This window comes from Drosophila suzukii, chromosome 3 (genome assembly GCF_043229965.1).
Source record: "Drosophila suzukii chromosome 3, CBGP_Dsuzu_IsoJpt1.0, whole genome shotgun sequence".
NCBI lineage: Eukaryota > Metazoa > Arthropoda > Insecta > Diptera > Drosophilidae > Drosophila > Drosophila suzukii.
The window spans coordinates 61,959,007-61,982,629 of NC_092082.1; the positions used below are offsets into that span (position 1 = coordinate 61,959,007).

Sequence of the window (23,623 nt, forward strand, 5' to 3'; positions counted from 1 at the left end):
GTTGACCACCTAAAAAATGAAAATCCGATGTGAATTTGCTGCCGAGAAACTTAAAAGATATCGCACTGGTGGAGGAGTCGTTGCTTAAGCTTCAGCAAGAATACTATAGGAATGAAAACGAGCGTCACAAACTGGATATGAAAAAGTAGCTGGCTGAACTCCGAAACATAAACTTAAAAAACGATCTGATTGATGTGGAGATAGAACAGACAAATGCTAGGAAGATATTCTGATTAATATTTTTTCTTTGTTTTTAACCAATGCTGATACTTTGTGATACTGAAATCCGAAAAGGCTGAATTCATAGTCTGAAATAAGTTATTATTGATATTAAAATAAGAAATACAAATTTTACGTAGCGAAGTATTCACTAATCAAAATTTGACTTTGTGCTCCGGTCACATCGTTCCTGTTTTCCTGTACTGTTTCATAAATATTGGGAGTTTCTTCTGGGCTTATATATATTTCTCATCAGGTAAGTGACTATTTTCCAAAATGGCAATATTGTGCAAAACTCCGCATGAGACTACTACTGCCATTGCCGTGGTTAAAGAAATCCGCATGCCCGTAGATATAACTGGAAACCGTTTTCAGAATTCCAAAGCAGCGTTCGATTGTATTCCGAGCTCGTATTTGTGACTCACTATATAGTCGCTCAGATTGAGCTTGAGTAGAATCGTAGAGCCAACAAGGATTTGGTATCTGATTTTAATACATATTTTGAATACATTATTTGGCTATTTTTACATGATGTAAGGGTACTACAGATAAGTATAAGTGGATATTACGCTATTAACTTTCGCTAATACTTTTTTGCGTTTAGCTTTATTCAATCGGAAACGTTGTATAAAGCTGTCCTCGTCCAAGTCAGCAAAAAAATCCTTTCTTTCCCTAAACACTATCATTATTAAAGTTGACATCGCCTTCACCTCCAAACTCAAGGTCCCTGTCCAAATTAAGCAAAACTCTATTGTTTTTCATCCTTCCTCTTCCTCTTTGTTGGCTTTGTGAAATCAGCTGTCACTTTATCGAGTCGAAAAAGACTTAACAGGGAGTCTGAGTCCCTGTCAAAGTTAGCTCTCACATTGAGGCTCGAGAAAGCCAAAATCGCCTAGCAAGGAATTTATTCTGTTCGAGAAATGTTAGCCGGCACTAGGTATTTATACTTTTTCTTCATTTGGTATTTATATCCGTTACTCGAAGAATAATGGGGTATACTAGATTCGTCGAAAAGTATATAACAGGCAGATGGAAGCGTTTCCGACCCCATAGAGTATATAATCATTTTGATATGAAACAAGGAACAACGCTATAGTCGAGGACCTCGACTATCAAAGCGAGATTAAAATGCGCCACCTACCGGCGGTAGACAGATTTAAGCGTTATGGGCGTTAGAGTGGGCGTGGCAAATTTATTTTTGGATAAATCGATAGGTATTGACGACACCAATACATTTCAGTTAAAATTTTTTATGTAGCATGCAAATTGTGGGCGTCACAGGTTTTCGCGGTTTGTGGGCGTTTAAGTGGGCGTGGCAAACTTTTTTTTAGGTCAATCGATAGGTATTGATGAGAACAATACATTTCAGTTAAAATTTTTATCTAGCATCAAAACTGTTGGAGTTACAGTTTTGGGCGGTTTGTGGGCGTTAGAGTGGGCGTGGCAGTCTACTGAAACAAACTTGCGCTGCGTAAGAAGCTCAGGAATCTGTACGCCAAATCTCAATAGCCTAGCTCTCATAGTTTCCGAGATCTCAGCGTTCATCCGGACAGACAGACGGACAGACGGACAGACGGACAGACGGATAGACGGACATGGCTAGATCGACTCGGCTAGTGATCCTGATCAAGAATATATATACTTTATGGGGTCGGAAACGCTTCCTTCTGCCTGTTACATACTTTCCGACGAATCTAGTATACCCTTTTACTCTACGAGTAACGGGTATAAAAAGCCATTTGTCCCAGCGTTTTTGCATTTTTTCCAACTTTTTAAACTTTGACGAAGTGTAGCTTGTAAACTAATGAATGGAACTCAATAGTCTGTATTGGAAAGTTAAAGGGCATTATTACCTGTAAAATGAGTCTTTAATGACCGAATTCGGTTTATCAGAACTCGAGTTATAAAATAAAAAAGTGCGAAAAACTTTTTTTTCACTTTAAAAACAAGTGGTACCATACAAAAAATTTTAAGTGCCCTTTTCTTAATCAGGGAGATGTACCTTAGGCCTAGTACTCACATCGACGAAAACCGCGAGCTAACCATAGGAGTGAGCGAGAGGCAAACAGGCGGCTAAAGGTTTTTGTCGGGTCTGTTTTTCAGCGCGGTACTCAGATGAGCTAAGGAAATACCAGAAAGAATACCAGATATGGCCAGTGAATTTTCGATGAACGCCGTTAGCCGCGGCCCAAAGAATAAGAAATTTGATCTTTGGCGGTGTTCGTGCAGAAGCGGTGGGGAATTTAAAATTCAGTGCAGATGAAAAAAGACGCCTAATCCAAGCTGTTGCCTGTTATTGTGGAACTTGACCGACAGGAAGCAGCACCACAACGGGGCAAGTCCGCAGAATAGATGAAGCGCTGGAGGAGTAGACTGCCGCGCCCACTCTAACGCCCACAAACCGCCCAAAACTGTGGCTCCTACAGTTTTGATGCTAGATAGAAAATTTTAACTGAAATGTAATGTTCTCATCAATACCTATCGATTGACCCAAAAAAACGTTTGCAACGCCCACGTTAACGCCCACAAACCGCGAAAACCTGTGACGCCCACAATTTTCATGCTAGATAAAAAATTTTAACTGAAATGTATTGGTCTCGTCTACTGAAACAAACTTGCGCTGCGTAAGAAGCTCAGGAATCTGTACGCCAAATCTCAATAGCCTAGCTCTCATAGTTTCCGAGATCTCAGCGTTCATCCGGACAGACAGACGGACAGACGGATAGACGGACATGGCTAGATCGACTCGGCTAGTGATCCTGATCAAGAATATATATACTTTATGGGGTCGGAAACGCTTCCTTCTGCCTGTTACATACTTTCCGACGAATCTAGTATACCCCTTTACTCTACGAGTAACGGGTATAACAATTTTAAGGTATCCATCGAGGTAAATATGTAAACTGTTTATTTAGTAACACAGTGTAATTAACAACAAGAGATTGAATTATAAAAATTTGGTGTAAAACACTGAATTCCCATACGATTATAAGGTTTAAAGACTACTTTAAATTTAACATGCGGACTAGAAAACGACACTAAATATATTTTCTCGTAAAGTAAAAGTTTGCTTAGTCTTGTAAAGTTTTTTGTTTTCTTACCTTCGCTTTGATTAGAGAATGTTTTGATTAAATTTATACTCTGACAAAAATAAAAAAAAGACCGTTTTAAATTTTTCAATAATTTTGCTAAGTGTAGCAGTCGTCGACCGGAAACTTTGACGCCACTCAAATGTAAGAGCCCACTTTTCATCAACTTCGTTTCGTGGTTCTATATTGAACATCCTCGTACAGATCAGTTGGATTCGAGCAAGTATTTTTCACGTTGGAAGTGCCGCTGAATTGAACAGCAGACTGCTTTTTTGCCTTGGCTTTTAAATTATAGAGTTTACTTTATCAAATACCTCCTGGTTGCTTGCCAACAATTTTTTATGAAACATGTTTTCTATAAAAATATTTAAAATTAATATTGGTGTTAAATAAATAAATGTAATATAAATGTTAAAATTCTTCTGAACTTGATTTAAAAAAAATAAAGTTTCAACTGCTCAATACCTACATGCATAGAAAATCTGCAGAAGATAGATCGGCGCCAGAAATCTTAACTGTAGTCGCACCATGTTGCATTCCACTTGACTTTAAACAGCTGTACGCAGACTTTTTAACGTACACTTTTTCGTAGTGTTAAGTTTTAAATTAAAAATAAGATACAACCCCCTCTTAAATATTTCTGGAAAGAAAACTTCATTAAAGACAATTTCGTTAAAAAAAGAATGAATAAAATTAATGCATAAATGACCGAACAATTAATGTTCAAAGTTTGATTTTGAAATTGTTTGGAGGTGTAAGCAGAGATTTTCGAGAAAGTGTACATATTTACTCACTCGGCGTTTCCAATTTTGCAGCTCGGAAAAGAACTACCGCTTGCCCTACTAATTCTTTCGGAATTTCCATCCTAAATTGCTCCCTGCTTAACGATCTTAAGCTTTCTTCTCCAAAATTCAGATATAGCATGCGTTCATAATTAATACTAAGTTTGTATTTTTAGTTAAATTAAACTACTTACCCGAGAATATAGAAGCTAACGCTTCTCAGTTTAGACTTTGGAGCTAAGTATCCATAAGATAGAGCTGTAAAAACATCGATAGTAATATCGATAGTATCGAGTGGCTGGGCTGCGCGATACCTCGATTCTTTTTTCCACCATCGATGTATCGCGTTTATTTAACATCACTAGTTGCAGAAGCGTGGTTCCAGGAAAAACGAAAAATTTATGAAAAGTGAAAAATGGTGAAAATGTTTAATTCGTAATCAACAACAATTCCCGAGGAACGGATGATCTCTCTTTTGTTAATCTCATTATATTCATTATAATCTCAAGTAGTTCTTAACTTTATTTAATTTATAATCAACTATATCAATGTCATGTAATTCCCGAGGAACGGATGATCTCTCCTTTGTTAATTTCATTATAATTATTTTTATCTTAACTGGTTCTTAACTTTAATTTATAATCATGTTTTCGCTTATAATTATAATCAATAAAAAAAACATGTTTATGAAATGTGCTTGAACATGAAATGGTCCATTCATAGTTTCAAACCATACAAATCGCCGGGACCGGACGGGATAACACCGGCTCACATCCAGCAAGCAGGACAAATAGCCATAAACTGGTTGAAAAAAATCTTCCAATCCATCCTGGCGGTAGGAGAACTACCAACAGCATGGCAAGAAACAAAGGTGGTTTTCATTCCCAAGGCAGGGAAGGCCACTCACACCACAGCAAAGGATTTTAGGCCAATAAGCCTAACATCATTCCTGCTTAAGAGCTTTGAAAGAATGATAAGCCTACACATAAGGGCCACCGTAGACCCGACACAAATATCAGAAGCACAACACGCTTACACCAAAGGTAAGTCAACCGAATCGGCGCTACACTTGGTGGTAAACAGCATCGAGAAATCACTCAACATCAAGGAATACACACTGATCGCCTTCCTGGATATAGAGGGAGCCTTCAATAACGTGCTTCCCACCGCTATAACAGAAGAAGAACTAGGGGTTGAGCCGCCAATGGTGAGGCTAATCCATAAATTGCTGATAAGCAGAATGGTCACAGCCACACTAGGGACCTCAACCCAGACTAGACTAGAAAACAGAGGCACCCCGCAAGGAGGTGTACTATCACCCCTCTTGTGGAATATCGCTGTAAATAAACTACTGCGGATTCTGGAGGGAGGAGGTTGTAAGGTCGTGGCATACGCAGACGACGTCGCCATCAACTTTAATGGAAAATATCCACAAACACTTTGCGATCTTATGACCGCTAAACTTAAATTGCTATCGGAATGGACGATAGCGAACGGACTCGGGGTAAATCCCTCGAAAACAGAACTTGTTCTATTTACGAATAGGTACAAAATTCCTCAACTTAACCCACCCATTTTAAACAATTGTAATCTCTCCTTTAGCGATCACGCCAGGTACTTGGGGTTAGTACTAGATAAACGCCTCAAATGGGGCTTAAACAACCAAGAGAGAATTAAAAAAGCGACCATTGCACTTTACTCCTGTAAAAAAGCAATCGGGCTAAGATGGGGCATGTCCCCAAGAATAGTTAACTGGATATACACAGCGGTAGTCAAGCCAATCCTACTGTACGGAGTGGCTCAGCGAATGGCGGCTTTGTGTATTAGTGGAGCCCTTCGAACCACCCCGAATGAAGCGCTGAATGCGATCTTGAACCTCCCAAGCCTGGACTTAGCAGGCATGGAAAGGGCCAAATCGGCAGCTATTCGACTGAGGGACACAGGGCAGTGGAAAGCCCAATTATATGGCCATGCTAAAATTCTCCAGCATGATAAATCGATTCCGAAAATCACGGATCTATGCAAATCTATTGAATATAGTCACACACCATTTGAGGCCCTGATTCCTGATAGAGAGGAATGGGAACAGGGCCGACCGGGCACGACGGACGCAATCTGTTTCTATACAGATGGCTCCAAATTAGAAGGACAAGTCGGCGGAGGTGTATACTCCGAACAATTAGATATCAGGAAGTCATTCAGGCTCCCGAACCACTGTAGCGTCTTTCAGGCGGAGGTCCACGCTATAAAAGAAGCACTAACCTGTTTAAGGAACCTTAGCCTCCAGAGAGGACACCTAGACATATATAGTGACAGCCAAGCGGCTATTAAGTCGATCTACTCGACAAACACCAATTCTCGTACAATAGCAGACTGTCGCAGATCTCTCCACGAGATGGCAAATCAGTTTACTATCAGCCTAATATGGGTTCCGGGTCACCGGGACATCGTAGGCAACTGCATAGCGGACGAATTAGCCAGGCAGGGCACCACCAAGCCTCTCCTACCAGGAGAGGAAAATGTCGGTATGCCCATGGCTACTTGCAAGCTAAACATAAAAAACCACTTCAACACACTAGCCAACACCCATTGGCAAAACGCACCACAGTGTCGCATCTCTCACCAGACATGGCCTGTGATAAACAACAAAAAAACCTCGGAGTTACTCAAGCTCAGCCGCACAGAGTGTGGCATGTTGATCCGAGCTCTTACAGGCCGCTGGCTTGTTGGCGCGCATGCCGGCAGGCTAAAAGCCCCGCAAAATGATTTCTGCAGAAGCTGTAGGGATGAGGAAGAAGTGGAAACGGTAGAACACCTTCTCTGCTTCTGCCCAGCCCTATGCAGACTCAGACTGAAACACTTAGGAAGCCCCTTCATCGACGATCTTACCGAAATATCGGAGATTAATCTCAAAAGCATAAGTGCCTTTATTAAAACTTCCGGGTGGAAGACATGCTGATCAGCTTAACACAAGCCGAAACTACTAGAAACGGGACCCTAGAGAAGGAAGAAACGAGATCATGCGGTATCACAACGGACCCATTGAGGTCTAAGTGTGTCGGACTATAGTCAGACAGCCGCCCAAACCAAACCTAACCTAAGCACAGCATAAACAAATACACTGTAGTCCCATTCATCAGTAATCATTAAACATTATACATATATTCGTAGACTTAATTTAAATATTGTGGAATTGGGCAAAGACCGTGAGTGTTATCGATAAGTTGCCGCTCACCTCTCCCACCCCTATGAACTTAATTTCGTAAACAAAAAAATTCTGAAACTAACAGGAGTATTCATTTGGCCATTTCTAGGTTTATTACCTTATATGCATGTGCACATATGTATAAACAGTCGCAAGTAACAGAATACAATTTCCAATAAAATTGTGGTGATGCTCACGCAACATATAATGTTAATATTAAGAATTAACACGTGTTCCTATTATTTAGAAAGTATTTCTATTTTTTAGAAAACGTTTATATTTTCTAGAAGTAATTTTTTATTTTTGATTGAAATTTGTCTATTTTTTTTGGGTAAGAATCATTTTAGGGCTTGGGTATAATTTTAGGTTATTCATTTTTATAAAAGGAACTGCAAAACAATTTTATTTTAGTGACAGCCTTTTTTTTTTATAAAATAATTTCTTTATTTAAATCCATTTTTTCTTATTTTTAGGGTGATTTTAGTTGATGGTAACCATTCAAACAAACTTTTAAGATAAGCTTTCATTATTTAAGAAAAACTATTTTGATTTTAAAAAATTTCCCTAGCTTTAGAAATAACTTTCTTGCATTTAGAGAAAATAAATTTTAATGGCGATTTTCTAAAATCTAGGGTAAAATTTATTTTGACTATATAGGCCTTAAAGATCTGTGTCATTCCTTGGATTTTCCGCCAAACTATCGGATTTTACAAAAGTCGTAAAAAAGATTTATATCTCGAGCTTCTTAGTACACCAATTAAGTTTCCTTATTTTTCCGATCGTTCATATGGCGGCTAAATAACATGACTGTTCGACCCGGCTCGTTTCGTCTCCTTCACTGCATTGCAAACTTTTGACTGATATCGTAATACCTTCTGAAAGGGTATACATATAAATAGGTTCTGTTTAGAAGGCTGTCAAGTGGGCGACCAGTGATTATTTGTTCCGTTCAGTTCTGGCCTTCTGAGGGCATGTGTGCGTATATGTAACTCATTCATAAAGTACACAAGACTCGGGAAGGAGAGGACCCGCCAGAATCACGTAGCAGACGTTGACGGCCCAAAGCAGAAGCACGTGCCACTTTTCCCGCCCATCGCAGCGAGCAGAAACAGCAGCATTTCCACGCTAAATTTCCCAAACAAAACCAGGAAAATTTCCCACTGTTTCGCACAAGAGAGCGGTTCGCGAATGAAGCGCCGAAGAGAGCAAATTGAGATGATGCCGACTACGAAGTCGCTGCTGCTGTTTTCCACTTGCTTTTCTGACTCAATGGACCAGTTTGGAAAATTCACACAATCAGTTTGTTTTGAAATTTTGCCGCGATGCGTTCGTTCCAAAGCGCTCTCCTCAACTAAAAGTACTCAAGCAGAATAAATAGTTTCATTAATTAAATGTGAAATAACAAAACTTTAAGTGTCACCGAAAAAAAAAGAAATACAGAAATCAATCGTAAAATATAGCATACAATATAAGTAAAATACTCGAATGTACAAGTACTTAAGAATTACATTTGGCGTTGCAGAACGATTGCAATATGCGGGCTTAGGTTGAAGTTATTATTGCAAAAGCAGTAAAGTTATATATGCAGTTGTAGCTTATTAAAAGTAAAAAATGTGGAGTAATGAGTAAAACCACTGAGTGTGTTAATGAAAATCATGAAAAAATAGTACGTGTTAATAATGAAAAACTAATATTGTTGTGCACCACATGGATTTAGAAACTCACAAAAATCTGTAGATCTAGAACAAGTAAGTAAGACGGATGAATGTCTGTTACAAATGATTATTATTAGTATAAATGTTTTATTCATAGTAGATACTATGGCCATAGAATTTAATTTTTTAAGGTAAATGTATTGGTCAGTTTATTTAATGAAGACAACAATGCGTAAGTTAAGTGCAAGGAAAACAGAACTCTTAACAAAGAAAATGTAATTTTTAAAAATGTTTAAAAGCGATTTATGAGTAAATTAGGTCCACCGAAAGAAAGGGGAAACGGAAACCGTAGCAAAGCGTACAAGCATACTTCGGGTTAAGCATAAAAATGTAAAAGACATAGCACTGATTACGTAATTAAAAATGTATTTTTTCAATTCTCTTGACTCCCTCTTTAAACCTCAACGAAAAGCAAACAGTATTAAAATGTAGAACACGCAAACCTAAGGAATCTAAGGGCAGTCAGGAAAAAGGAACGTAAAGTCAGACACCCCAACCTCTTCCTGTTTCCACTCTTTTTTTCTGCTTTCAAGGGTCCAACCCCACCTCGCACATGATTACTCACATGTCAGCAGAAAAAGAAGATTTATTACCAAGAAACCCAAAACCAAATGTTGGCCGTTTCTCTTTATTTTGGTTACCTTTTGTTTTTACCTTTCAACTACCTTTTTCATTTGACCCATTCTGAGGTCTTGGGTCTCCTGTCGGGAAATTAAACTATTAAGCTTTTTGCCACTGCTGCTCCTGATGTGCGTAAATTTTTAATGAGACATAAAGGACGCGCTGCAAATATGCCGGCCTCAGGCCCAGATCCTGCTATCAGACCAGCTGTCATTAAGACGGAGCGAAAGTCATCTTCCGTGCGGTTCGCAGATAAATTCACAAGATAAGTGGACCGGCCGTAAAAGTTTAGTGGACCGAACAAACGTAAACTGCCGCTGATTACCTGGAGGTAATTTGGTTCTTTGTCGCCCTTCTGCCACCAAGGTGTTTAAGCCGCTTTCGAGGGCCTGTCAGCAACAGGCACAGAGGTTATGATGCCTCTGGCTCAACTGTAAGCCATTAACGTTGCTGTGGAAAGTGTGCAGGGATTCAGAGGGGATGGCATAAAAATCAAGACCTTTGGCAAAGTCTATGGCTAACCGCAAATCAAAATGCGCTGTTACTTATTAAATATGGGTAATTTAATTTCGTAATAAAATTGGAATGCATTTTTACGTTTCGTCCCTTTAATCTGTCCCATAAAAACACTTTTCTGATCTTCTATTGTTTATTAAAGCTTGTGGTTTTAATTCGGTCGATGTTATGTACATCCATTGAGTTTATTTTCGTACCATGTTTCTCTAAAGATCTATTTTATTCAAAAACAGCAGGCAATGTACAAAAGCATTTAAGATTGATGAGAAATCCGGATCTCTCATATGGCAATTGATCAGCGCCCTTACTAGATACATACGTAAAAAGACTCAATCAACACAGTCTTTATTTTGTTCGGACATCAAATAGCTTAAATATTTTGACCACTCCATCATTGTCTTCATGCTTTATTTAGTATTAGCATATATCTTTCCCGGGGCTGATACCGATTTCTATTTTTTTGCTCATGTAGATTTATAGATTTTCTGCAAACACTTTAAATTCAATCAGCTTTCCATTTGTCTTATAAACTAACTAAATCTTACTTTCGGACTGTAAAAAATGAATACATTATAATCTCATACAAGTACACAATTTCTTGCTAAGATATCACCTGCCTTGGAGATTTAAGCTTTTTCGACTCTTTAAAGCATTGGATGGCGTATACCAGCCGATGGTCTGCAATCACACCATCCACAATAGTTTATTCCCTTGAAAATTTGTTTAATGTTAAAAATGTGTGCTTGGTCCGCCATTCGAAATACCTAAAACAAGAAGATTTTTGGCGCTGGTAATTAATCGTTTTGCCCGTTGACTTTGAGCAATTGATGAAACATTCCTATGCCAAATTGGCATTCGGAAAATCTCTCCTTCCTTTCTGCCAAATCATTTAATTGGCTGCTGTGTAAATTGCTCACGAGCAATCGAGTATCAACAATCAATAAATATTATTCAGTTAGTGCGACCTCTCAGCCATTTCGCATGATTTGTCATTTTCCAGCACCCATACATTCAGCATCCTCGTTGAGCTCATTTTGCATATATTTAAATTCATTTCCCATTACAATTTACTGTGCTTCCGCTTGACCATCACAAATTTATTTCATTTTATTTATCTTTTAACCCGTATAAATTTGTTGTTGGATCTGTGCAAATATGCAAAATGATTGACAGCACAATTAAGATGCCGCAAACGAGTGTTAGTTGAGGTGAGGAGGGGCTAATGACAGGGGCACGTGCCAGAAGCTGCAACCTTATATGGCTGCCACAGCTACAATTTCGTTCTTATTCAGCAGAAAAACAATGAACTTCGCAGAACACGTGGTGCAGTGGGCAAAGGTGGTAAAAATATTTTACAACTTGCTTACATTTTAACCCAGTCAGCTAGTCAAGTCGATCGAGCTTCGAACTTCCATCTGCCAAGTTGAATATTCGAGTTACAGGGTCTTAAAGTTAGAGGAAACACATTTTTTTCCTGTTCATTATTTTAAGTTTATTCTTTAAAAAGCATGTAGGGGAAAGGGGGCAGATATAGTTAACGGTCAAGAATAGTTTTTGACCCTAGCGGCTAAACGGCTAACTTAGACACATTAAAACTCTAAGAGACGACATTAAAAATTTAAGATTTGAACGCCATTAATTGAAGAATTAGGAATTAATTGGACATTGGTCGCTCACGAGATTTTTAATGTAATTTTTTTCTGAAGCGAAATCTTGTGTTAAACGAGTAATCGTTTTTCATTTTTTTAAATTCTCTACTTTTTGTGATATTTTAAAACACTCAAAACACTCCTTGTGGGGCATGGATAATTGAAGGTAATATTTGATATATATTTGTTTAACTATATATAGTTTTCATGGTGCTAGTGATGCTGCCAGTCGAGATTTCACTTCTCAACGAGAACTCAATGACCCAATTTGTATTAATATATTAAAAGTTGACGCCGCTTTGCAGATCCGAATATATGACAAAGAGTGTCCTAATTAACAACTTAGTCGACATCGGAGGTATCCTATATAAGAAATTTTATGACGTATGTTAAATATGAAATCAAAACATCGTGTAAAAATAAATGCAACAAGTAAAATTTGGCATGAATTTAAAAAAAATCTTAGCCTTCTTTGCTTGTGTCTCAAGCTTAGAACTTAGTGACCCACTTTACGAGCACTACGAGATAATCCAAATCGTTACATTCGTATACATTTTTGTTGACCAAAATGATAAATAGTTCGACTAAACAAATCGACACTCAGCATGTTGAATACTTGTACAGCCAAAATGATTTAATCTGACAGCTGGCCGAATAAAAAAGGTTAGGAAATTAAGTTTTTTGTTGGTCGAATGCATTTGAGTCGCATTAATTACAAAAAGATAGAACGAACGGTTTAGGGAAGAAACCAAAGGTAAGGCTTCGCATTTGAGGTCAAATATTTCAAATTATCTGTCACTCCATAAAGGAGCAATAAATATAAACTGAAAAGTCTAAGCGAGCTCTCAGAAAATATTAAAAAATGGGTGCTAGCAACAGCAAGCCGCAGACTGTGCAGATTGCAAATCCGATGCCCTTTGAGATTACTCGGGATGTGGTGCATAGGATCAATCAGGCCACCGCCAAATCACCTAAACAGGGGACTACCATCTGCGAAAAATGCAGTCAAAGGCCCACAGTAGAAGCGCGTTCCGATTCTCCCACTACCATGGAACACAAGCCGAATGAAGTGCAGGATATGCATCCTGTAAAAGTAGCCAAGTCCTGGAAAAAGCGCTCCCTTGAGGTTGAGGAAACTGAGTTTGGAAAGTCCTTGCAGCGAGTTCAGGACCTCTTTGGGAAGCCCGTAAAATGGGCCAAGGACTGTGAAGGCGAGATCGGAAAGTTCGAGGAGGAACTGATACACTGCTATCAACGGTATCCCAACGAACCTCTGCAGTGCTCAAATTTGGCCAGACAATATCATCGCTTCGTGTTTTCCAGGCAGACCGATGAAATTTCCAAACAGATGAGTCCCACTGGCTCCGCTGATTCCAAGTCACCGTCGACTACTAGGAAAACTGGCAAGAATAGTAACCCTACCTAAAGATACTTTGTTAATTCCCACAAAGAGTCTCTAGTCACACAGTTCAATCAATTTCCATTACTTTCCCTTTCTCAGGAACCACAAGGCTAGAGTTCTCAATTTAATCTAACTGACGGAACCTTAAATAAAATAAAATGATATTTAGTCAACACAATTCAACTGAAACTAGTTGGTGAAGCGTTTTATTTGGCTTATTTTGTTCTTTTATTAGCCTTGGCTGATTGCCAGCAAACAAAAGTCGTCAAACAAATGAATGACAACATGAAAAGCAGGAAAGCCAGCAAGTGGAATATGCATACGCAAAAAACAAACACGCAATGCTCCTTCACCCGCCCACCTGCTCATCCTCCAAACTACTATGCACAACGTGGCGTATACGCGATGTGTCGCTCGCAGCTTTTCATACCTTCCCGCCTTCCATTATAAACGCATCGCAGGTGAAAATGCTCTGCTAAGTGAGTGCCCAGAATGAGAATGGAACAGGGTGGCTCTGGGCAGGTAGGTCTTTTAAGGTGGAGGAAATCCCAGCACAAGACTTATAGGCTAAGTAAACTGCTGCCTTGAACTACATTGCGCCACAATGTCTAGCCGAATGTGCAAAAGTGTAACTTACACTTGCCAAACAAGCAATTACGCGGCTTGGATTTAAGGGATTTACCCTTTCCGTACTCGCAGGTACATTTATGAGTATACAATTCATGAAATATTTTAGAAGTCCTAATCTAGAAGAAAGGATACTGTTAAACTCAGCGTCTTTAGTGTATAAGGTTCAAGGCTTTATTTAATATTCGATTCCCCATTACAGTTTTTGTAATGTTATATAACCAATAACAATGTAGTATATTTATTTCGAACTTATAGGGTATATGGTAGTGGCATATGCATGTGCACGTAGCATATCCAATATGAAAACATCCTACATGCAGTGTAAGGCCTTAAATCAAATTCCATCCTCTGCTCTCTTTAGTTTTTTTGGCTTGGTTTTTTATTTTTAGCTTCGCTGACGTGGTAATGCGGTTCCACATATCCAACCATAAATCTGCACAACAAATGTTTACAAACTAGACCAGAGGAAGAAAAGTTACAAAGTGCCAGAATTTTTTGGTTCCGAGGGAAATGTATGCAAATTAGCGTTCAGTGAAGGGAACAAAATGGAAACCCTGACATCAAAATATGTCCATTCTTCACAAAGATCTGGGTGCAAGATCAAATGCACAAGTAGTGAGCGAACAATGTCCGAATTGTTGGTGATTTCCGGCGGTATCAGATTCGCTCTTAATTGAGCCATTCGATCAAATTTCCTTACTGGTTAAAGGCTATCAGAGGCGATAGAATTTATATTTCAGCGGGCATGTGGAAAAGATCAGCTCACTGTAAGTGGACTTTTTTAAATAAATCAGTCGGTATTGCCATGCCCAGGAGCTTTGTTCGGCCTTAGTCGCCTTATTAGTTCCTTAGCAGAACCTGAGGAAATGTAATTTAGAGCTTTTCTAACAGTAGTCTTTTCATCTGTGACCAAAAGGATTGAATCTTTCTTCCAGAAAATCACCAAATTTGTTAGCAGTAAAAAGTCCGACTTTCTAGCATTAAAACATTAAGTGCCACTGTGATCTCACTCACAAAACGAAACATACGAGTCACTAATGGCAACTGTGTATATGTTTCAAAACATCTAGGTAGGATTGGAAATGTGGGGAAGGCAAACCTTTTACAAAATGGAAAAAAAAGGACATTTGCTGGGCGAGAACAGAAGCACTATGGGAAACAATCAGAGCATGTTACCGAAATTTTGTTTTTGAGCCGCAATCTTTATTTTAGTTAAACATTTTAAAAACATCTCAAAAACCAGCTAGCTTCCGTAGCTTCGGCAGGCCAAAGTTTCTATACCCTTGCAGGTCGTTCCTATGGGAGCAATGTATGTACAGACCTTTTCAACTTTTAGAAAACTAAAAAATAATTACAGAAATGTTAAAATAATATTCCACTTCAATTTACTAGTTTTAATTTTTCGATCCTTCCTAAGGCATAGTAGTCCGATATTTCTTTAATTGAATTCATAATTCTTAAATATTAAATAATGCTTCATACTGAAGTGAAGGAGAATATGATCATAAATATTAAAGCAATCATTATTTTCTCTGTTTTCCCAATAATCATTCGATCGTTTCTATGGCAGCTGTATGTTCATTAGATCAACTCGTCTAGTGATGCTGATCAAGAATGTATATAATTTATGGCGCTGGAAACCTCTCCTTCACTGCGTTGCAGACTTCTGACTTAAATCATAATACCCTCTGCAAGGGTATAAAAAAAGTCAAAGCTATAATTTTATCAAACAAAAACACCTCCTAACAAGGTAAAAATCTTGTGACGATCGCACCTTTAACAAACCACAATTTTTATATTAACTTTTGTGACAAAAATGTATTAAGTGATTTACTAAATAAATACACTTTTTAAATATTTCTCATTAGACACGCCTTATTAAAATCATACAACAAAACACAGACTTATTGAACTGCAGCGTGCCGTGAACGGAGCATCGGATTTTAAGAAATCATTTGAAGCGTATTTTAATTGAGAATACACCTAGATTAATGAACTTGAGCTTTTATCCCTAACACATCAAATTTTCTTATTTTTCACTTTTACACTTTCCCCGCTCTTTCTCCCAAAACAGTTTATTTTTTTTAAGTCTTGATATGCAATCCTTCCACCAGAAAATCAGCAAATTTGTTAGCAGTAAAAAGTTCGACTTAGCTTCTTACATATCTTTTCTTAATCAGAGAATCAGCTTTTTTTAAGATCGCTAAATCTTGCGGATGATTCGTTTGCATCCAGCGTCGCCGTAGGGGATTTATAAGGGTTTCATTTAGCTGTAGAGCTGCAGAGTTATTATCATTAGTCTCAAAGTGTTGGCCGTGGTCGACTTAGTTATTTCCTGATCATTTTCACAGGCATCGGTCCTAAATAGGTAGAAATTGGAAATCGAATTTTTTTTTAATCAAAACAAGAAAGGAAGTTAACTTCGGCAAGCCGAAGTTTGTATACCCTTGCAGCTATAATTATTAAATTTAAAAATACAAAAAATGATATTCCCAATAGTATAAGATAAAATGTCAAAAAACACCGAAGCTATAATTTGTTTCATATTATTTTCTTACCAAATTTCCGATCGATCCTATGGCAGCTATATGATAGAGTCGGCCGATTTTGATAAAATGTAGATCGAAATTCAAAATTTCAAAAAATTATATCTTTGGTGTTTTTTATCCTAAGCATGGAAATAACATTTTTTAATTAGTTCTAAATTTCGAATTTAATGTTATCAAAATTGGACGACTACATCATATAGCTGCCATAGGAACGATCGGAAAATTGGTGGGAAATAATATGAAACAAATTATAGCTTCGGTTTTTTTTGACATATTATCTTATACTATTAGGAATACAATTTTTTGTATTTTTAAATTTAATAATTATAACTGCAAGGGTATACAAACTTCAACTTGCCGAAGTGGACTTCCTTAATTGTTTTTGTTTGAAAAAAAAATGTATGTTAATATTAAATATATGTACTGTTGCATCAAAAATTTACTCCGATGGCTGCAAGATAATTTGATTCGCCTTGAATCGCCATTTTAAACTGTGCATACCAAAAAGTTCCCCTTGCCAGGGATTCAGAGAAAATGGATGTCAAAGTTGGAAGAAATCTGTTTTTGCTATATTTCAAACGCAATTACAGACGAACGAATTCTTGGATCAAAATACTCAAAATAATTGTAGAATTTTTTGAAGGGAGCTATTAACGAAAGAAGACATTGTCATATACATACAGCTGCGGTCAATATAATAGGAGTGCCAAAGTCCTTCATATTTAGAAGTTTGTTTGTTCGTACCCAAAGGTACTCAACATGACCACACCCAACAAATCAAGCAGTAGTCAAGTTGGGAACAGTACCAGGCGCTCAGTAGCACTCACTGCATATGAGAATTGCTGATCAGCATATTATATGTCTCATTAACTCACCGTCTCACCGACTCAACGGCACACTGACCGGCCAATGCAGTCAGCACATTTTGCAGTGTCAGCCAACTACGCAAAGCCAACTACGCAAACTGCTACCATAATCATAATTCCCTGACCAACTTTACAATATAGCTTACTTCACTAAACATTACACTAAACTTCCGTGTTCCAAGTAGTATATAAACATGTTCCAAATGAAGAATAAAACAGTTATCAACACACCTCTTAACTCCGCGGTTCTACTTCCTACATCTGGGAATAGGGCTCGTAATACACTATCTCAACTAGCAGCTAACCACTTTAGCTCACCCTCAGCGCAGCTCCAGCATCGTTACCATTGCCGCGACGCGATCGTCCTGCCGTCAAAGCGTCCCCGTGCCAGCGAGAAGTGCTCATTACCCCCTTGTCCCGCGGTGTGACCCGGAAGTGTCTACTTCGGTTAGGCACAAACATTGTTTTTGTAATGTATCTTCATCTGTTTAAATTTTATTAATTTATTATAATATTATACTATTGGACGAATTGGATAAGATAAATGACACCAAGTCACTTTTAAAAATAAAGGGCGGGGGTACTACTATAAAGACTATGTCATCTGTCGTTTAGATCTCCCTTAAAAATATCTTAAAATTTTTTTGTTTTTTTTTTTATTAACAAATCAAGAAACAGCGGCTTGTAAAAAAAACCGATAACAGCACTTTTCAACTTTGAAGTCCATTTTCTTAAAATCCTTGTGTAGGGCAATTTTTTGGCGAACACATTTCAAAATGGGGAATCAAAGCGAATAAGATTTTTTAGCAGCCATTGAGCTAAATATTTAATGGTCAAATTTTGTAACACAGTTTTATTTACGGTTCCTGACATGAAAATAACCTTTTTGTGAGCTGTTTGACTTGTTCTGTTTTTTCGGAAAGGTTGAGCCAAAGAGTTATCCAAGTACACTCGGGCAGAGCTCTAGCGAATTCTATGAATAGGACCTAAGGCAGTGAAATTATGTAGGCAATCCAAACTTGCGTTATTAGTTTGTTAGTTTTTCACATTAAAAGTGACAGGAGTTTGCTACAACCAACTAACGAATATAACTGAATTAACTGTTTCTACTGCAAATATTCCTTAACGGAAAACTAAAATTTTAGAGTTTAAAAAAGCTTTGTTTTTAATGCACTGACGATTCACTAGAAGTTATTTTTCCCTAAGGGTCGCCAGATGGTTCAATGCACGTTGCATAATTGACGAATGTTTCATCTTCGACGTGTTCGTCTCGGTTTCACGTTCAACTCTTTTAGTGTGCAACGTGCTTAGATTATTTATATCCAAACAAGAGAAAAACCCAATTATTTCGACGCGATGCACTCTTTAGGTTTATTTACTTATTGGGCCAGTCAGATTAATGGCCAAGCATATATCTCCCACTTTATATTTATGGTCGGGCAGAAGGCCGTATTCTTTATTGGTCCATATCTAATAGCTGGCATCGCCGTTAAAGCGTGCCAGCTATTAGAAAAATGCGTGAGACGCGGTCTAGTCTCAAAAAATTGCCGAAATGCCGCAAAAGTGTAATAAACGAACTTTTATTTATGCGCACTTCCGCAAACAACCACAAAAAGCCGCAAGATAACCCCACAAACAAGGGGATATGTGTTCAACCAAAAGCACCACGTTAAAAATTCATTACTAGTTTTATGACGGCTCTGAAAATACTTTTATATTTGAAAACTTAATAACATCAACATATTTATTTGTTAGATAGTAGTGTTGAATGGAGAGAAGTTAGGAACGAATATAAACTTGCATTGATCCCAATGGATATAAGTTTAAAAATTCACTTTTATATAAAATTTATGACGGTTTTTATTATGTTGATATTTCTTTATTTCCTCCTTTTTTTATTTTATCACTTTTGTATTCCTATTGCCAGTATCGAACCAGTACACGCGTTGCCGAATCGAACTTTGAGTGTCCGCCAGGAAACTATTTTAAATAGCCGCAAAATGCGGAATCGCAATTAATTATATACAAACATTAATACAAATCGCAAAACGAATAACATTTACTAATTAGTCTTGGGTTGTAACAGCTGCTGCTCTTGCTTACTACACACAAAAGAAACTATTGGTAAAATTGACCAATATAATAGTAAAACGGTCCCCAACCATCAAATTGTTAGTTTTGCCCATTAAACAGTAATTCTCACTTAGTACGCAAGCGTTAGAGTAACTACAAAAATAGTTGTGTAACTATAAAAAGGGTAGAGTAAACGCAACCCATTGATTGTAGTTAAATAACTTTTTTATAATTATCCAATTATAAAATACAGTTAGTAAATTGTTTTTATGTAAATATAAACCCTAAAATTGGCAAAGTTCTTAACTAAACTCACAGATACGTCACGGCAGCATGGTAATTTATATGGAAAATAAATCAAGTAATTATACCCGATACTCGTAGAGTAATAGGGTTACAGGTAGAAGGAAGCGTTTCAGACCCCATAAAGTACATATATATATTCTTGATCAGGATCACTAGCCGACTAGTCAACCTAGCCATGTTCGTCTGCCCGTATGAACGCTGTGATCTCGGAAACAACACAAGCTACAATACTGGGATTACAGATGCAGATTCTACAGATTCCTGCGCAGCGCAAGTTTTATTCGTCAGGGTGCCACGCCAACTATGACACCCACAAACCACCCAAAACTGTACCTATTGCTTGACCCAAAAAATCTTTTCTCGCCCACTCTAACGCCCACAAACTTACAAAAATCGTGCATATCTCGGATACTATCAAAGAAAAAGGGTTGGTACTTAAGATTTAGATTCCTTAGCTTCGTACGCAGCGAAAGTTGGTTACGCTGATGTGCCACGCTCACTGTAACGCCCACAAGCCGCGCAAAACTGTGGCGCCCACAGAAAACCAGAAAACAAATTTAACAGAAATGTATTGATCTCGTCTATACCTATCGATTGACCTAAAAAACTTTTCCACGCCCACTCTAACTAACTCACAAAAGCGAAAAAGAAGAAGACGGAAGATCGTTCGCCCAGTGTTGAAAAGCACTTAAAGGCAGTAAAAGGCCCGAAAATTTGTGCGCGTAACACTGTAACCATACTCTCGTATGGTAAGACCCGTGTGCCAAATGCGATTTCTTGCGAATCTGCGATCCGTATTCAAATTTTCAAAGCGGTCATTTAAACATTTTTAATTAACTTTTATCAATTTTCAATTTAAAAGCTGAGTAACATTTATCTGACACTATCGAGACACTCGACTATACCGCTATTTCTTGTTGTTAAATTGCACTTTTTAAAGGAGACTTCCAGCTAGTGTGAAAGTATGTTAAAGACTTTAGACAATATATTATGTTTTGTGTAAAGTCTTAACTTTTTAGGCCTTTTTCTTTGGAGTCTAGGTGTACGAGACGCAAGACCCAGTTGGGCTTTATAAACAACACATTGCAAAATACACACGTAACTATGTTAATTGTGGGTTAACCATTAAATAGTAAACAAAGTGACAAGAAATACAATTTGAATAGCTGAATTTTGTTGTGTGTATGTTCAAAGATATTAAAAGTATGTTTTTAAGAAGATCAGGCTTTCTGATGTGACAACAAAGTGGATTTGTAATGTATACGACACGGCTGCTTGAATATCACCGTCCAGGAACGAGTCATGTAATAAGTAAACACAGCCATCAAGTGTTGTCTATAAATAAAGCGAAATTTGAACAAAAAGATGATGAAGATACGGAAAAACGCAAAATGCAACGCCCCGTTAATAATTAGTTGCATAATGAACCGCAAATTAAGCCACACACGAGTGATGACAGCAGCAACCACAGCAACCATGGATAATGGCACTGGCAAAACAAAAAAAAGCAATATTAACACAGTTGGTTACTCACTCGGAGAAATAAATAAGAAAGACCCCAGTCGCTTGTCACAGATCAATTGGAAAGGTTTTATTTTTCTTCTAATCGATACTTTGCACATCACTCAAACGAGGAGGCCCATAAAACAAATATTGAATTTCAAGCAAATATTATTTTTCCTGGCTTGCCATGCCGTTTTCTAACTTGCTTTGCATTGTTTATGGCAGTCATACACCAGCAAACTTGGCGTGCCAAATAATCTCTTCCCCTTTTAGCCCTTGATAAGCCTCTGACAAAAATGGGTAATAAAGTCGTGATGATCGAATTTTTTATACAAAATTTTAAGTACTAGCTTTCCCGGCCGTAGCTTTGTCCGGGTTGAAGAAATGTTATCTACACACAAAAAATTTACCAATGCAGATAGTTCCGTAACCATAAACAAGAGAAAACGCTATAGTCGACGGCCCCGACTATCAGATACCCGTTACTCAGCTAACAAAAAAGCACCACCTATCGTTCATCCCTATCAGCTGTTAATTAATTATTTTTTGATTACAACTTTTTAGTGAATGGACCGATTTAAATAATTTATGACAACAAAGTAAATACACTATTAAGTAAGTTTTAAAAAGTTTAAGAACCAAATTTATATGCAAATGCAATATGCATATGCAAAATTAAAATGACTAAAAAATTAATATAAAACCCGATTGGATTTGTATGTTTTAACGTACAAGCAAATCATTTTTTATTTGAAATTAAATTAATTTTTATAAATTGGACTCCTATATCGTTTAGCTCGCCGAAGTTAGCTTCCTTTCTCGACTTTTGTAAATTTTCCGTTTTTATGTAGGATTGGTTATTTTTTAACCCGTAAACTTGGAGCTCCGAATTGGAAAATTCGACATTGTTCTAAGCACTTGCTTTCCAAGAGCCAGAGAACAACATCATTATTTTTACCATCAACTAACAGAGTCTTTACTCTGCGACACTCAAATCATTGTCTGCTACATAAATGTATCTTCTTCAGGGACCCACCAACACTCACATTGAAACAAAGGCGTTGTGTGTGATTAAAGTGATTCCTTCCTCAAGTGCCAACCCTCGACTTCAAAATGCAGCGACATCATTAAAGCTTTTCGCTACGGGGATATATGTGCAAAAGGGTGGTTCGATTTGGGTGCCAAAAACGTAATCTTTGAAGGATTCCAAGCAATTTTGGCAAACAAACGTATGGCCTAAAATGGCGTTTAAACTCCCCAAACGCAAGTGAAAAATACTGTTTTTTGGACAAATATATCGTAGTCAGCACATTTGTGTTACAACATTTTAGGTCCCTACTTTCCCAGTAACAATTTTTAAATATCTGGAGCGCGTTACGATATTTTTTCCCAAAAAATATTGTTTTAAACATTTTAAAGATTCTGTTCCACTCATACGATTTGTCACTTTTTTCGGCCCCATAGAAATCGACCCGCCCTAATGTTGCTGCTGCAGCCACGTCGCCACTCAAATTAAGTCGGCAAAGTGCACTGTCAAAGCGCATTTCATATGCATAAGGGACCATCCTGCGTCTCTACCCATCACCATGTATGTGGTTGGCCCAGTTTTGGGGCGATCTTGGGGCAAGCTTAACCCAGGCTGCAAATCTTGTCGAATAATTTTGTTTTACTGGAACATAAGGTTGCATTCTACTCGACGTCTCTCTAAAAGAAAACATAACTCGTAAACTCATAAAATAAAATAAAGAAATACCCGTATTTTCGTTTACTTCACGGGCCCTTTAAGTATCATAATCTCCCGTAACTATTCGAAAGTGCTGTTATAACTTATTACTCACTGTTACTGTTTCCTTTAATTATAAATGCCTCGACTATCAGATACCTGTTACTAAACTCAAAGCGCAAGGGAGATATGCCACCAGCGAAAAAATTTTTTTTAAATTGCAGAGCGCCACCTAGTGGCGATTACATTACTGGCTCTTAACTTGTTAATGAAAGGTCACATTTGAATTAGTTAATTGGAACAAATCTATTGATATACAATACAATATATCAATAAAACGTTTTCAAAGTCTCTAAAAATTTGGACTTACAACAGATTTTAGCGTTATGAACTTTTGTTGGGGATTGAGCGAGCGTGGGAAAATTTCTTGTATGTAAAGCAATGGGTATTCAAGGAGCCAACAAATGTCAATAACAAATTGTATGCCAGCATTAAAACTTTAGAATCTACATGCTTAATAAAGCCCTGGATACGAGTCCCTTATGTCAATTGTATATATGTTTCGAAACATCTAGGTAGTACTTTTACAGTATGGAGAGAGAGAGACATTAGCTGGCGAGAAAAGAAGCAGTATGGGGAACAATCAGAGCATGCTACCGAAATGTAGTTTTTGAACTGCAATCTAAATTTTAGTAAAACATCTTAGCTTCGCAAGCCGAAGTTTCTACACCCTTACATGTCTTTCCTATGGGAGCAATGTATGTACAGACCTTTC

General features: G+C 37.6%; 2 protein-coding genes across 5 annotated transcripts in view; both read left to right on the forward strand.

Annotated features, from left to right (window-relative positions):
- Positions 1-8,598: 8,598 nt before the first annotated feature.
- 5-HT2A (5-hydroxytryptamine receptor 2A) overlaps positions 8,599-23,623 on the forward strand; it is a 49,348-nt gene continuing 34,323 nt past the window's right edge. The window contains exon 1 of one of the 3 annotated variants that reach the window (XM_070996885.1): positions 8,599-9,043. The gene's annotated coding sequence lies outside the window, so the exon portion shown is untranslated. The remainder of the gene's footprint in view (positions 9,044-23,623) is intronic. The other 2 variants (XM_070996884.1, XM_070996886.1) reach the window with 2 other exon arrangements.
- On the forward strand, positions 12,563-15,265 carry LOC118878013 (uncharacterized). Of its 2 annotated transcripts, XM_070996560.1 has the most exons (2): positions 12,563-13,053; positions 13,120-15,265. In XM_070996560.1, exons 1-2 carry the CDS (start codon positions 12,659-12,661, stop codon positions 13,220-13,222), a joined length of 498 nt encoding a protein of 165 aa, XP_070852661.1. In that variant the 5' UTR covers positions 12,563-12,658; the 3' UTR covers positions 13,223-15,265. The 2 variants fall into 2 exon arrangements, with proteins under 2 accessions (XP_070852661.1, XP_070852660.1); XM_070996559.1 differs by having other exon boundaries at positions 12,570-15,253.